The 13114-nt window shown below is 57.4% G+C and overlaps 1 protein-coding gene across 8 annotated transcripts in view; it reads right to left on the reverse strand.

Moving 5' to 3' along the window:
- The window catches only part of HIP1 (huntingtin interacting protein 1), a 34703-nt gene that overhangs the window by 2099 nt on the left and 19490 nt on the right, over window positions 1–13114 (reverse strand). For 4 of the 8 annotated variants that reach the window (XM_015646594.3, XM_015646596.2, XM_015646595.2 and 1 more), the window contains exons 3-30: window positions 12433–12575; window positions 11809–11865; window positions 11289–11369; window positions 10258–10334; window positions 10039–10100; window positions 8705–8845; window positions 8267–8324; window positions 7417–7492; window positions 6851–6982; window positions 6157–6254; window positions 5929–6001; window positions 5403–5586; window positions 5223–5311; window positions 5017–5133; window positions 4830–4931; window positions 3979–4173; window positions 3714–3861; window positions 3536–3622; window positions 3322–3453; window positions 2766–2902; window positions 2549–2659; window positions 2372–2430; window positions 2169–2262; window positions 1718–1818; window positions 1503–1608; window positions 1250–1373; window positions 705–766; window positions 80–191 (exon numbers count right to left, since the gene is read on the reverse strand). In XM_015646594.3, coding sequence (XP_015502080.1) covers window positions 80–191; window positions 705–766; window positions 1250–1373; window positions 1503–1608; window positions 1718–1818; window positions 2169–2262; window positions 2372–2430; window positions 2549–2659; window positions 2766–2902; window positions 3322–3453; window positions 3536–3622; window positions 3714–3861; window positions 3979–4173; window positions 4830–4931; window positions 5017–5133; window positions 5223–5311; window positions 5403–5586; window positions 5929–6001; window positions 6157–6254; window positions 6851–6982; window positions 7417–7492; window positions 8267–8324; window positions 8705–8845; window positions 10039–10100; window positions 10258–10334; window positions 11289–11369; window positions 11809–11865; window positions 12433–12575 — 2958 coding nt within the window. Of the gene's footprint in view, window positions 1–79; window positions 192–704; window positions 767–1249; window positions 1374–1502; window positions 1609–1717; window positions 1819–2168; window positions 2263–2371; window positions 2431–2548; window positions 2660–2765; window positions 2903–3321; window positions 3454–3535; window positions 3623–3713; window positions 3862–3978; window positions 4174–4829; window positions 4932–5016; window positions 5134–5222; window positions 5312–5402; window positions 5587–5928; window positions 6002–6156; window positions 6255–6850; window positions 6983–7416; window positions 7493–8266; window positions 8325–8704; window positions 8846–10038; window positions 10101–10257; window positions 10335–11288; window positions 11370–11808; window positions 11866–12432; window positions 13102–13114 lie in introns of those variants that run through there. The other 4 variants (XM_015646598.2, XM_015646597.2, XM_015646591.3 and 1 more) reach the window with 2 other exon arrangements.

Raw genomic sequence — 13114 nt, forward strand, 5'->3', positions numbered from 1 at the left:
TGGCAGGCAGGGCTTTTCCACCCTGCTCCACCTTTTCCAGGAGCATCTGCCCAGCTGGAGCAGGGCTGGCACCACTCACCATCCTCCTCCCAGCCTTCTGCCTCGCCAGCCAGCTCATAGTGCTTCTTGCGCAGCTCCCCCAGCTTCTGCCGCTCCTTCTGTAGCTGGTTCTCCAGCTCTAGCACCCGCACCTGGAGACATAGCCCAGGACATGCCCACCCTAGCACAGAGCTGGGCCAAGCAGACCCCTTTCACACCTATTATGCCCCCAATATTGAGCCCAAAGACCACAGAGGTGCATCCCACAAGTGGTCCAACGATGAGCGGAGCTGGGGAGGGGATGGAGCTCAGGCAGGCACTGCTTGTGCAGGCAGGTGAAGTCACAATGATCTGTGTGGGCATCCCAGGCAGGGGAATTCCCCAGAGCTGCCCCATGCCAGGCAGAGGTGGGCGCTGTGGGTACCACCCGGAGGGCAGGGGTGGCCATGGGCTATGTCATGATGGGAATAGTGCAGCGGGATTGAGGACAAAGTGCATACTACTCCTGGGCAAACCCATCTGTTATCTTCATACCTTGGGCTTCACCTTTGCTTGTGCTACCTGGGGGCAGCTGGGCATGGTGACCCCATGATGATGCCCTACCCCAGGCAGCCCAAGAGAGACATGACCAGGTGTGTTTCCCAAACCACATGGGAATCTCCTACCTGTGAGTCCATCTCCTGACGCTTGATCTGGGTGAGTGTCATGCTGGAGAAGTCCATGCTATCTGTGAAGAAGACATCACCAGCTCCCCTCAAGCTCTGCTCCCCCACTCAGACACACCAGCAGCTCCCCTGCTGCTGGCAGGGTCTGGCACCATGGGATATGCAGGGAAGGAGTGAGGGTCTCAGCCATGGGTAGAGACCACAGGGACACAGCCAACCAAGGGTGGTGAGTGCCAAGAGCAGAGGTTTTGGGGAAGGTTTGTGCTCCAAGCATAAAGACCAGCGGAAACAGCTGTAAGTTGTGCCAGAGGAGGTTTAGGTTGGATAAAAAGGAAAATTTCTTCATTAAAACGGTTGTTCGGCACTGGCAGAGCCTGCCCAGTGCATGGTGGAGTCACAATTCCTGGAGGGATTTAAAAGCCATGTAGATGTGGCACTTGGGGACATGGTTAGTGGTGGGGAAACAGTTAAACTCAATTGTCTTAGCGAGCTTCTCCAGCCTGAGTGATTATATGATTCTAAGATCCCTGCAGCCCAACACTTACCTTTCTCCTCCACCTGAGACTTCCCAGCCTTGGTGGAGGCCACCACGCTGGCTGTGGCCTGGTTGACGCCTCGGGAGGCTTGTTGGAGCTTGCAGAGGTTGGCGCTGTCTTTGTCTGCCTTCACCTGCCGGGACAGTGAGGAGGGGGTCACGCCCCATCAGGCAAGCAGAAGACCAGCCCCATGGTTTGGGGTGACCACATGGTTCCCCAGCATCACCCTGAAGCATAGGCAGGGTAGCAGCCTTGCTCCTACCTTGGAGGCTGCCACCAGCTGCGCAGTGCTGGCCGCGATCTCCCGGGAACAGACCATCAGCTCCTCGAATGTCCCCTTGCCTTGCACTACCAGGTCAGCAGCATCACTGTAGGAGAGCAGAGAGGAGCTGGAGCATTATCCCGCCACTATGTCCCCTCCCCGTGGCGATGGCAGGACTCTGAATCCTCTCCCCACTCGGTGACAGTGGCACTTACACCATGACAGTGGCACCCCAGCCCACTGCCTTGGAGGCAGAGATGAGACCCTCGGTCCAGCGTGAATTCTTGGCATAGAACTCCTTGGGGGATGCTGCACCCTGCCATTGGAAAAGGAACAATCAGCTACCGGGCCCCTGCTCTGGGGGGAAAGGAGAAGGACAGGGTGTCATTCAGGATGTGTGCTGGAGGTGGGGACACACTGAACTTGAGGGTTGTGGGGTCCCCTGTGTGGGAAGGGAGATCAGGGATCACCATGACACCCCAGGAACCATAACCAAGGTGAGCCCCTGGGGGTGGAAAGGAGCTCCTGGCAGCTGGTGGAGAACTCCCAGCAGGACAAGGGTTGGAGCAGCATGTCCCAGGAAGTGCACAATGCCTCTCAGCTGGATAAGCACCCCTGTCTTCATCCCTGCCTCCTCCCTTTCCCCCACTCCTGCTCCCAGCTCACCCGTCCACTCTCGACGATCTCTCTTTGGAGGTCCTTGGAGGCCAGGACCAGGACATGGATGGCCTGCATGAGGCCTGTGCAGGAGCCCAGGATCCTGTGAGACAAACACCACTGAGCCCCACCTGTGGAGCAGCTACCCTGCCTGCAGCACCTGCCCCCATCCTGCCTGCCTGGCTCTGTCCAGTGCTCCAATCACCACTCACCTCTCATTAACTTCCAGTTTGACTCCAGTGTCACCAGCTCGTGCCTTGCTCAGCATCTCCTGGTTGAGGGGAGAGAGGCTGCACTGAGCCAAATGTGCCTCTCTGGCCTCTACAGTGGTCCCAGCAGGCCCCTGGTGTGGTGCCTGTGGGCACCTCTCTGCTCCTGGTGACCCCCACCTCAATACGGGCAGATGCTGTTTCGATGGCTGTGGCTGTCGCCGCCATCTCCTTGTCCACTAGGTCACCCAGCTCCTCCTGCTTGACATCCAGACCTCTGGGATGCAGCTCCTGAAGACAGGATGGGATGAAAGGGACAGTACAGGAGCACTACAGTCCATCTGATGGTGCCTGCCATGGCCTGCTCCCATCCCACTAGCCCTCCTGGGCAACCCACCTCCCCGATGGCGCTGATCTGGCCCAGGCAGGCTGTCACCAGGGTGCAGTCAGCACTTGCCACCGTCCCTGGGTCTTGCAGGGCGCTGAGGTAGCTCACAGCCTCACTGCCACACCGCTTGCACAGCTCCAGCAGACCTGCATGGGCAGCAAGGGGGGCTGAGGGGACCACACATGGCGAGATGTCTGGTTCCTACTCACTGCAGCATCTTGCCTGTGCTGGCCTCTGCCTGTCCTGGTGTCTGCCCACTTCAGCACCCTACTTATCCCAGAATCCTACCCACCTTATCCCTGCATCTTGCCATGACCCCTGTGCACCCTGGCCACCACTCATCCCAGCATCCTCTTTGACCTGACACCTTCCCACCCCAACATCTGCTCACCCCAGCCCCTACTCACTCTGATCCACTGCCCACTGAGTTCCCTGCCCACTCCAGCCCTTGCCCACCCTGACCCCTACCCACCCCAACTCATGCTCACCCTGATCCTCTTCCCATTCTGACCCTTGCCCAGGATGGGTCCCACCCACCCAACCCCTGGCCTGGGGCAGGACTCACGGTCTGCAGGCTCCACAGGGGCCACATGGGAGGTCGCACTGCCCTGCAGGAGGGTGTTGCTGACCAGGTGGGCGAAGAGGGCCAGGCAAGGCAGCAGGGAGCCCACAGCTGCAGCAGGACAGCAGGCACAGGCTTCAGCCCCCACTGTGATGCCCACCCGCCCTGAACGCCAGGGCTGCCCCTGTGCCCAGTGCCTGGGGCTGCCACCTCTCACCTGCGCCATCCGAAAGGTACTTGCTGTGTGCGTCCCGCAGGCGCTCTGTGCACTCAGAGGCTGCCAGTGTCTGGGACAGGAGGCAATCTGAAGGCAGACAGTAGGCAGGGCTCAGCCAGGACCACAGGGAGCAGGCAGGCTGGGATAATGCCAGGTTGGGGAACAGCAAGAGCATCACCTGCTGAGCCAGTGCAGCTGATGTGAGCAGGATCCTCCATGCGAGCCAGGGCGTCCTGCACCATGCGCTTGGCCTCGAGCACGGTGCCCTGCAGCAGGGACAGCTGCTCCTTGGCCAGGCGCTGCTGCAGTGCCCACTCTGTGCTCTCCTGCTGGGCCAGAGCCGGGCTCAGAGCCCCTGCTGGGCCACCCGGCACTCCCTGCACCCGGTCCATCCTAATCCCTCTGGTCTGGCCAGAATGGGGATGGCAGGACCCTCATGGTACCTTGTCTCTTAGCTGGGCCTGTAGCATCTCCAGCTCTGTCCTGCTGCTCTCCTGCTTGCGGCTGAGCGTGTCCCGCAGCTGACGTAGCTCTGTCTGCAGAGCTGCCATCTCATCCCTGTGCTGCTCTGCTGCTTGGCTCAGCCTGTCCCTCTCCTGCTCCAGGCTGGCAATCTGAGTGTTCTGCTCTGCTCCTGCCTGGGGGGGCATGGAATGGCAGTTGGGAATGTGCCACGGGTGAACCCTCCAGTTTGGGGACTCATTCTTGGTCCAGGCTTAGGCCACCCGGACTGTCCCTGCTGAGTGCACCATGGCCTGCACCGAGCAGCACTGATAATCTTATCTAGTGACAACTGAGGCTCCTGGAGAGTCTTTTCATTTTTATCAGTGAAAATGCATTTTTATCATGACTGTCACCATCCTGATGGAGGAGTGGATGCAGGGTGCTGCTTCTACTCCATCCCCATCCTGCTGCTGAGTCTGCCTACCTCATAGATGGGTCACTGCATTTTCCTGCCAGCTTCTGCCTCCCACAACAAGCATCCCAGGCATCCTTGCTGTCCTTCCCAGCTCCGTAGGCATGGGATACCCTCTGGCACATCTTGCAGTGTAGTGCCATGCTGCTACCTGGGCTTACAGCAGGCAGAGCTGCTGACTGACCCTGTTCTTCCAGGCATTTTATTCCATGATCCCTGCTGCAGGAGCCCACTGCTCCACATTCTATCACACTCAGATTTGGCAAAGAAGGTGACAAGGAGCTGATTTTGATGCCAGTGGTGGGTATCACCTCTTGAATGGCTAAGGCCTGGCTATCCAGCCCAGAGAGGTGCTAAGTGCCCCCTGTGTACTCTCACCTGTGTGCTGGACTCCAGCGTGCCCTGGAGGACCTGCAGCTCCTGTCTGCTGGCTGCCAGCTCCCGCTTCAGTGTCTCCAGCACCTCTGCCTGCTCCTGAGACTGCAGCAAGGGGAGAGGTTGGGAGCACTGATGCCCCATGGGAGTCCCTGCCCATCTCCGGTGTGTCCCCCCCATTCCTACTTACCTTCCTCTGTGCCTGCTCGCTCACCCGCTGGAAGGAGTCCTCTAGCTCCTTCTTCTCCCGCTCCACATCCCCCTGGGCCTGCCTGGCCACTGTAATCTGCTTGGTCACCTCTGCGTTCTGGCAATGTCAGAGAATGAGCTGAGCAGCCCCAGTATCGGGGGGTATGGCTGGGAGAGGGGATGCTGGGGGTGGTTTGGGGAGCCCACCTTGCGCAGCAGGTCAGCATGGTTCTGCACCAGCTCACTGTACTTCTCCTTCAGTTTGCTGTACCGCTGCTCGTTGGCCTGTGCCCGTCCTGCCACGCATGCAGGGACAGAGAGCTGAGCACCCAGGACTCCCTGCCCAGGGCTCACCCCCACCCTATGCCAATGCCAATCCCTGCTCACTCTCTATTTCTGTCAGGCTCCGCTGAGCCTTCTCCGTGTCCTCCCGCTGCTTCTTCAGCTCCTCCAGCTCTGCACGCAGGAACTCACTCTCGTCCTGTGCCTGCTGCTTCAGGTGCTGCTGCTCGGCCAGCTCAGCCTCCAGCTCACTGACACGACCACGCAGCTGCACTGCACCCCGTGAGCTCTGCAGGGACAGGTGGGGACTGATGGTGCTATCACTGCCTGCTGGGACCATCCAATGCCCACTGATACCATCCAATGCCCACCGGTACTGTCTAGAAACGCCCCCCTGCAGGCCCCCAAGTGCATGTGGGCAACGCACAAGGATGCTGGGCAGTGGAGCTGAGCCCACTCCCCAAAAGGGATGCAGCCTCCTGGCACACCTGGGGACCCCCAGTATGGGGGAAGCCACTGGGAAGAGGGCAGGACAGAGATGGGGTCACTGTCTTGTCCACCCAGGGACACACCCACCAGCCTACCCGACATTTCCAGTGGGTCTCATCCTGCCCACCTGCCTGTCACCCACCTCAGCCTTGAAGTTCTCCAGCTCCTCCTTGAGGGCTGTGATCTCCCCATAAAGCTTCTCAATTAGCCGGTCCCTGGGAGGGAGAGATGTGGAGTACACCCTCAGTGCCACGGGGACACAGCCTGGAAGGGGAGGTGCCCCCTGTGTCACCATGGCTGTGATGCTATTCCAGGCAGGGAGTTCCCAATACAATCTTGGCCATTCTACAGCATCGTCAGGATTACTTACTTGTCATCCTTGCTCATCCCATTCTGGCTGTCGAAGTTGAAAGGGTCGCAGCTGAAGGAGCTGCCAAAGATGTCATCAAACTTGTTATCAAACAGGCTCTGTGAGAAGAGCAGGACAGACTTGGAATGACCCCACCACCACTTGGTAGCTCTTGTCCCTCCATATCCCCAGTGTCACTGCCAAGCCAGCCTATGAGCTGCTTGGACACTAGGGCTGGTTCCACCCCTGCTTCCAGAACACTGAATGTGATGAACTTGATTCCATGGAGCATCTGTGGCTCATCCCCACCTCCTAACTCCTAGGGGAAGAAGATCCCCAAAGCCACATCACTGCATGCTCCTTCCCCTCCCCAGTCAATGCCTGAGGACAACCCTTGGGTGGAGAGGAGGGTGAAGATCTAAAGGTCTCCATGGCAATGCTTGAAGCCAAGCCTCTCCCTGCCCATCACACCACTGAGCAGCACTGGGAGAATTCCAGGCTAGTTCAACCCTAACAGCACTCAGGCAGGACACTCAGCATCCAGATCGGATACACAGGACCCAGATGGGACATCCAGCACCTGGATGGGGCACCCAGCAGCAACCCATCTCTCTCTCCAGTTCCCAAAGCCATATCCACTGTCTCAGCCTTCACTGCACCATGGATTTGGAGAAATAACCCCAGATTCAGAGCCAGAGAGATCCACCATCCTCACCTGTGAGGCTGCATCCATCTCCACCAGGTCGGTGATGGGCTCACTGTCAGGCGAGGACGCCTCGGCGGGGATCACCACCACAGGGCTGATGTGCTCTGACAGTGCAGAGGCACGCAGGAAATTGGGAGGGCTCTGGGGAGGGAGGGGAGTAGGGCTGAGGGGGAAGGACTGGCACTGCTGCTGGGCTAAAGGCACAGTTGGTTGAAATCCTGCCCTGGAGCTGAGCTGGCCATGCCTTGACCCATGAGAATGGAACCAGGACCCACAGGGTTGGGTCTCAACAAGGGCTATGGATCAGTGAGAGAGGGGATCCCAGCTTCTAGTCAGAGGGCAGCTCCATCCAGTTGAATGCCACCCAGTGAGGGATAAAAGAATGAGGCCCCTAAGCGTGGGGCTCTTAGGCTCAAGGCCTAAGAGCCCCACGCTTAGGTCTTAGCTTCTTAGGTCTGCCACCAGACCTAAGAAGCTGGGCAAGGCAGCAAGAGGCTTTTTTGGGCCTTTTGCCAGTGCCCCCACTGCTTTCCCTGGGCACAGGGACAGGGAACATGGGGACTGCAGGGTCTCACCTCTGGCAGCTGTGGAATCTGAATCAGCCGCTTGAAGTACTGCAGGTTGCTGGAGCGGTAGAAAAGGTCCTTGAGCCTGCAAGGGGCAGGGAGGAGTTAGGGATGGCTTTTGTCCAACCTGGACAACCCCTTGCCTGGTCCCAGGGGGTGTCACCTGGTCACTGTACTGCTCTGAAGGGGAAGGTGTTTTGTTCTGCCACCAAACTCAGGGCAGGTCCTGGAAGTCCTCCCACTGCTGGAGAGCTGGGCAGGGAGCAGGACCTGGAACTTGAGCAACCCAGTCTAGCGGAAGGTATCCTTGAATATGGCAGAGGATTGTACCTGATGACCTTCAAAGGTCCCTTCCAACCTAAACCACTTCCTGCCTACCCAAAGTTTTCAGGAGCAGGGGGGCTTGAGTTCCCAGGGGAGCCAACACCCTCACCTTCAGTTCCTGCAGGAGCATCTTCCCCAGAAGTAGGGTACCTCCCTCCAGGACTTACAGTTTTGGGGAGGAGGGACAGTGCCCAGCCTGACCACTCCTAGCTTCCACCTCTCCCAGTCACCTGAGCATCTCAGTCAGGATCTTGGCACTGTTGATCCCTGTCCCAAGGTTAGTCCCTGTGCGGTCAGAGCACAACCACCCCTGCTATCTGTTCCTTGCAGTTTGTGACCTTGAATCAAGCTGTCCCTCAGCACCATGACATCCTCCCCTGACACCATGACATCCCGTCCCTGCTCTTGGTGGCCAGTTTTTGTTTTGGTTACTCTAAATAATAATGTACCACAGCATGCCCCTGCTCACTCATTTTTAATCACAGTGCCTTGCGAGCACTCCCAGTGCACCAATGCTCTGGGTCTGGGCACTTACTTTCGGAACTGCTCCAGGAAACGATCTCGGTGGCCCTGCAGTGTTTCCGCCGGTAGACCTGGAAAAAGCAGCAAATAGAAATGTCAGCGGGTGTCTTCATGGATCAGGGAACAACCCATCAGCACAGCCATGTGGAGATGCCTCTTTCCCAGAGATGTCCACCCTCCTCTGGGGATCCAAATACACCAGGCAGTGTCCCGCTGCAGGAGGGGACCCCGCCCTACACCTCCCAGGGCAGAGGGAAGTGTGGGCTCATGGCTGCCACAATTTCAGATCCTGAAGGATATGGGTCTTGCACCTCCTTTCCATGGTGACTCCACTCCCCAAAAGAGGCTGGAGAAGAGGTGGTGGTGAACAGTCCAGGCTGAGCAGGGTGGTGGTCCCAGTGCCTCCCTGTGTGTCCCCCCCATCAAAGGCAGTGGTACTGGGGACACTCACAGGAGTGGAGCTTGAAGAGCAGCTTGACGGTGTAGTCGTAGAGGTGGCTGCAGTCCAGGATCACCTGGATGAGTGGGGCCAGACGGCACTGCCCCGCTGCTGTCACCGACACTGAGCGTGACATGTCCAGGGAGCTGAACACTGCAGGGAAGGAGTGCAGGATCAGATCCAGCAGCACTGGCAGCATCAGAGGGTGTCTGCCAAATCCACAGTTGTCACCCAGAACAAGATAGCCACTGGCCCTTGGAGCTGCTCTGCAGCTGTTTGTGAGCTCAGCGGGAGGGGAAATTCCCACCCATGTCTCCCACCCAGGCCTGGGAACACTCCAGCCTGGCACCATAAGCCTCCAACCACGACTGAGCCCCAGCAGTGTCCCTGGGCAGAGCTGACATGCAATCCCTGTCTGTCACTGTTGTCTCACTGGCCACTGGAGTGTGCTGGGTGTGCCAGAGGGAAGATGCTCCAAAACCAGCTTGGAGCAGCTGAACACCATCTCATTCCAATACCTTCCACTAGACTAGGGCACTCCAAGCTCTATCCAACCTGGCCTTGGACACAAGGATGGGGCAGCCACAGCTCCTCTGGGCACCCTATGCCAGGGCCTCACCACCCTCACCGACAAGAATTTCTTCCCAATTTCCCACCTAACCCCACCCTCTGGCAGTGGGAATGCATTCCCCCTTGTTCTGTCACTCCATTCCTTACTCAAAGTCCCTTTCTGGTGCTCCTGGAGCCCCTTTAGGCCCTGGAAGGGGCTCTAAGGTCTTCCTAGAGCCTTCAGTTTTCCAGCTGAACACCCCCAGCTCTCCCAGCCTGTGTGCAGAGCAGAGGGGCTCCAGTCCTCAGAGCACCTCTGTGGCCTCTTCTGGACTTGCTCCAGTAGCCCCATGTCCTTGTGCTTGGACACCGGGGCTGGAGGCAGCTCTGCAGGTGGGCTCTGACCTAAGTGAGGCAGAGGGGAAGAATCACCCCCTCACCTGCTGCCCACGCTAGAGGATCAGCCCAGGGCACAGGGGGTTTTGGAGCATACATGGCTGGGGCATGTTGAACTCCTCATTCTCCAGCATTCCCAAGTCCTCCCTAGCAGGGCAGCTCTCCATCCCTTCATCCTCCAGCCTGGATTGATACCAGAGATTGCCCTGACCCAGGTGCAGCAACTTCACTTTGCCTTGTTGAACCATAATTCAGGTGACGTGCCCATATAAGAGCTGAGCTGTGGTGCCCTCAGCCAACATCCTGTCAGAGCCTCCTCCAACTCAGATCAGCCCCATGAAGGGGCTGGACAGCAGCAGATCTCTCACTCCACCGTGTTTCAGAGTAATGAAGGGCTTTACCTGTCTGGAAGAGGTTCAGCTCACACTCCAGGTAGTCAAACATCTCCACTGTCAGCTGAAAACTAGGAAACAGGGTTGAGAATGGTTGGGAACTGTCCCCAAGGCCACCCATGAGGAATGGTCCTGTCCCTGCTTGGTCATGTGGCTGGTGGGGTTGGGCAGACTGTGCCACCCACCTGCACCCACTCCCTCCCTGACCTTCCCCTGCCCCACACTCACAAGTTATTGACGTCATTCTCCCCAGCCTCATCAAGCTGCCGGTCGGACATCTGCAGATTTCCAGGGAATCGGGGATTCTGTGGGGAAAACAGGAGTCAGAAAAGGGGTCCAGAAGATCTCATGGACTGGCCACAGCTCTGGGAGCACCAGGGCCGTGATCCTGCAGCCTCAAAGTCAGCTCTTGGATGAACCAGGGGAGTGATATGTGAAAAAGGGAGGTAGCACAGGATCTCTGAACCCTGGGTGACCACAGCATCCCTAATCCATAGCATCTGTTCTCTTCCCAGCAAGAAAGATTCTTCCTGGGCTGAGAAACCTGCCAGGTAGGGAGGCAATAGGACTTCCAGCAGAGAGCTGGACAGGATGGAGTGATATCTGTGCCAGGGGGTACCTGCCCAGGCATGTTGGGAAAGGTTGCATCACACTTCCAAAACAGGGTGATGGGCACAGAAAACACCTCTTTTCAACAGTTTTTCCCTGTTTTCCCATTGAGGATTGTCTCCCTGAAAATCAGACCTTCTGATCTTGTTTTCATAGTTACTAGCCATTTTCCCAGGAAAATAACTATAAACATAGATGTTTATACATTCTTTCCTAGAAATGTCTTTTGATGGATGTTTCACACGACCAGAGTGACTGGGAAGGTAGTAACCTAACTATCCAATCCCCGGTCATTGTCAAGAATCTATAAATACTGGAGTCACAAAAATAAAATCATCCTTTTCCCTATAATACATTCAACTGTGTCCATGTGAATCATTCTGTGTCCTATAGCGACAGAGGATAGCTGGGGGAGAAAGGGGTATGTGTGTCTCCTACTACTTGTAGCCCACCAACTCCCAGCCCAGCCCAAGGAGCCCTGAGCCACCAGGAATCCTGACACACCCAAAACATTGGCCCTTGTGCCATTTTTGATGGCCACGGGCAGCTTTGGGAATATTTCATGGAAGCAGCAGGACGGCCATGCTGGTCCCTTGCTGCCAGCCCAGTGCCCACCCCTTGCTATAGGCTTGGGGACAGGGGGTACTTACCTTTGTGTGAAATTCCATCTTGGTTCTCAGCAGTTTGAGGTAGATGCTGCAGAGCTGACCATAGCCCTCGCTCAGGTGGCCCTGTGGGGACCCCAAAAAGATGCTGAGATCCAGGGCAGGCTGTGGAAAAGCCTTTTTCTGCTGCAGAATGATTGACCCCTCCCTTATCTCCCCAAAACCACAGCCAAACCCTCCTTGCTGGCACCTGGATGCAGGCTGGCTGTACTGAAGAGATTTGGTCAGACCTTCTCATCACCTCCTCTGCAAGTTTCAATGCTTCATTTGACTGTCAGAGCAGAGTTTTTACTGGGTTTTGCCATGAAGTAGGAATGAGGAACTTGATTTTTGTGGAAGGGAACGCAGAATGCAACTGAAACCCAGCCCAGGTAGGTGACGACAGCCACAGGTTGGCTGTGCTCTGCTTCCTGGGAGAGGGAACCCCACAAGCCTACACCCCCTGCCAGCCTGGCCAAGGCACCCCTGGGGTCTCTCCCCATGGCTGGCAGGGTTGGTCACTTACCCACATCCTGCTCATGTCGCTCAGCTCATTCTTGTATCGCATGGAGTCTTTCAGGACCTGGAGGAATGATGGTGATAGTCAGTAGGCAGAGCATCAGGACAGTGTTCCATACTTGAAACCTTTGTTACTGGGTAACAAAGGAGAAGTTTTGATGCATCCCTAACCCTTTATTGCCACTGCCAGCCTTGGGTGCCTCTGCTGCCCAAAGGAGGATCCTTGCTAATGGCTCCTGCACCAATGTCATTGCCAGGTGCTGAGCAGTCTCCTCTGGCACTGGCACTGCTGCTGGCACTGGGGTTTGAGGCACACAGGGTTTTGGGCAGGGCAGCACCAGGAGAGCTCTGGCACTCAGCATTGACCTGCAGGAGGGTACTGAGCCTTTGGGAGAGCTCCAGCACTGGTGTCCACATAGGATTGACCCTCAGGAGCACACCAACCCCTCCAGGAGGGTTCCAGCTCCAGGCCCTACTCCTACCTCTAGGAGGCAAATGACCCTCTGAGAGGACTCCAGTACCCAGCACAGGACTGACTCGCCAGAATGACACTGACCCTTCAGCGTCTCCCATCACCCTGCAGCCCTGCAGGGGAAAGGATTTGGCCCCAAGCTGAGCTTTGGGCACTCACATTGGAATGTCCATCCCGGAGGAGCTTGTGGAAGACATGGCAGAACTTCCAGCAGAGCACGGCATTGCCGGACAGCGGCAGCCGGTTCACCACTGACCAGAAGGTCTGTGCTCCTTTCTCATGGTGTGTGCCCAGGATGCATGGTGCTGGTGGGTCAAGAAAGCACTCCTCTGCCCTTTGGTGATGGAGAATGGCCACCCAAAGACAACTGCACCCACAAAGCCCAACGGGGCCAGGCCACCACAGGAAGCAAATGACGCCTAGCCCAGGTACATGCTGTCCCCAAAGTGGCAAAAGCCACCTTCTCCCATCCAGCCCTGCTCTGGGAGCACTATGGCACACACAAGGCTGGGTCTGTGCCTCTGCTGAGCCTTCCCAGGTGCCTGACTGGGATGCTGGGGATCCACTTTTGTTGGCAGTGCCCCAGCCTGCTGTGGGCACCCACACTGCTGTGTGTCTTCTGGCTGTGCTGGGAGCAGCCTGGGCACCTACCAACATCCAGAGGCTGCGACAGCAGCAGCAGGGACCCCATACCACACTGGAAAAAAATCCAATGTTGTTAATAGCCCCCAGCCTCCCCAGCACTCTGGGCACCTCTCCTCACACCCTCTTGATGCTGCCCCTTTTCCAGGCAGCCCCAGCCCTGCTCCCACACTCCCTGTCCCACGGCCAGCTTTGAGAA

Source organism: Parus major, chromosome 19 (assembly GCF_001522545.3).
Source record: "Parus major isolate Abel chromosome 19, Parus_major1.1, whole genome shotgun sequence".
NCBI lineage: Eukaryota > Metazoa > Chordata > Aves > Passeriformes > Paridae > Parus > Parus major.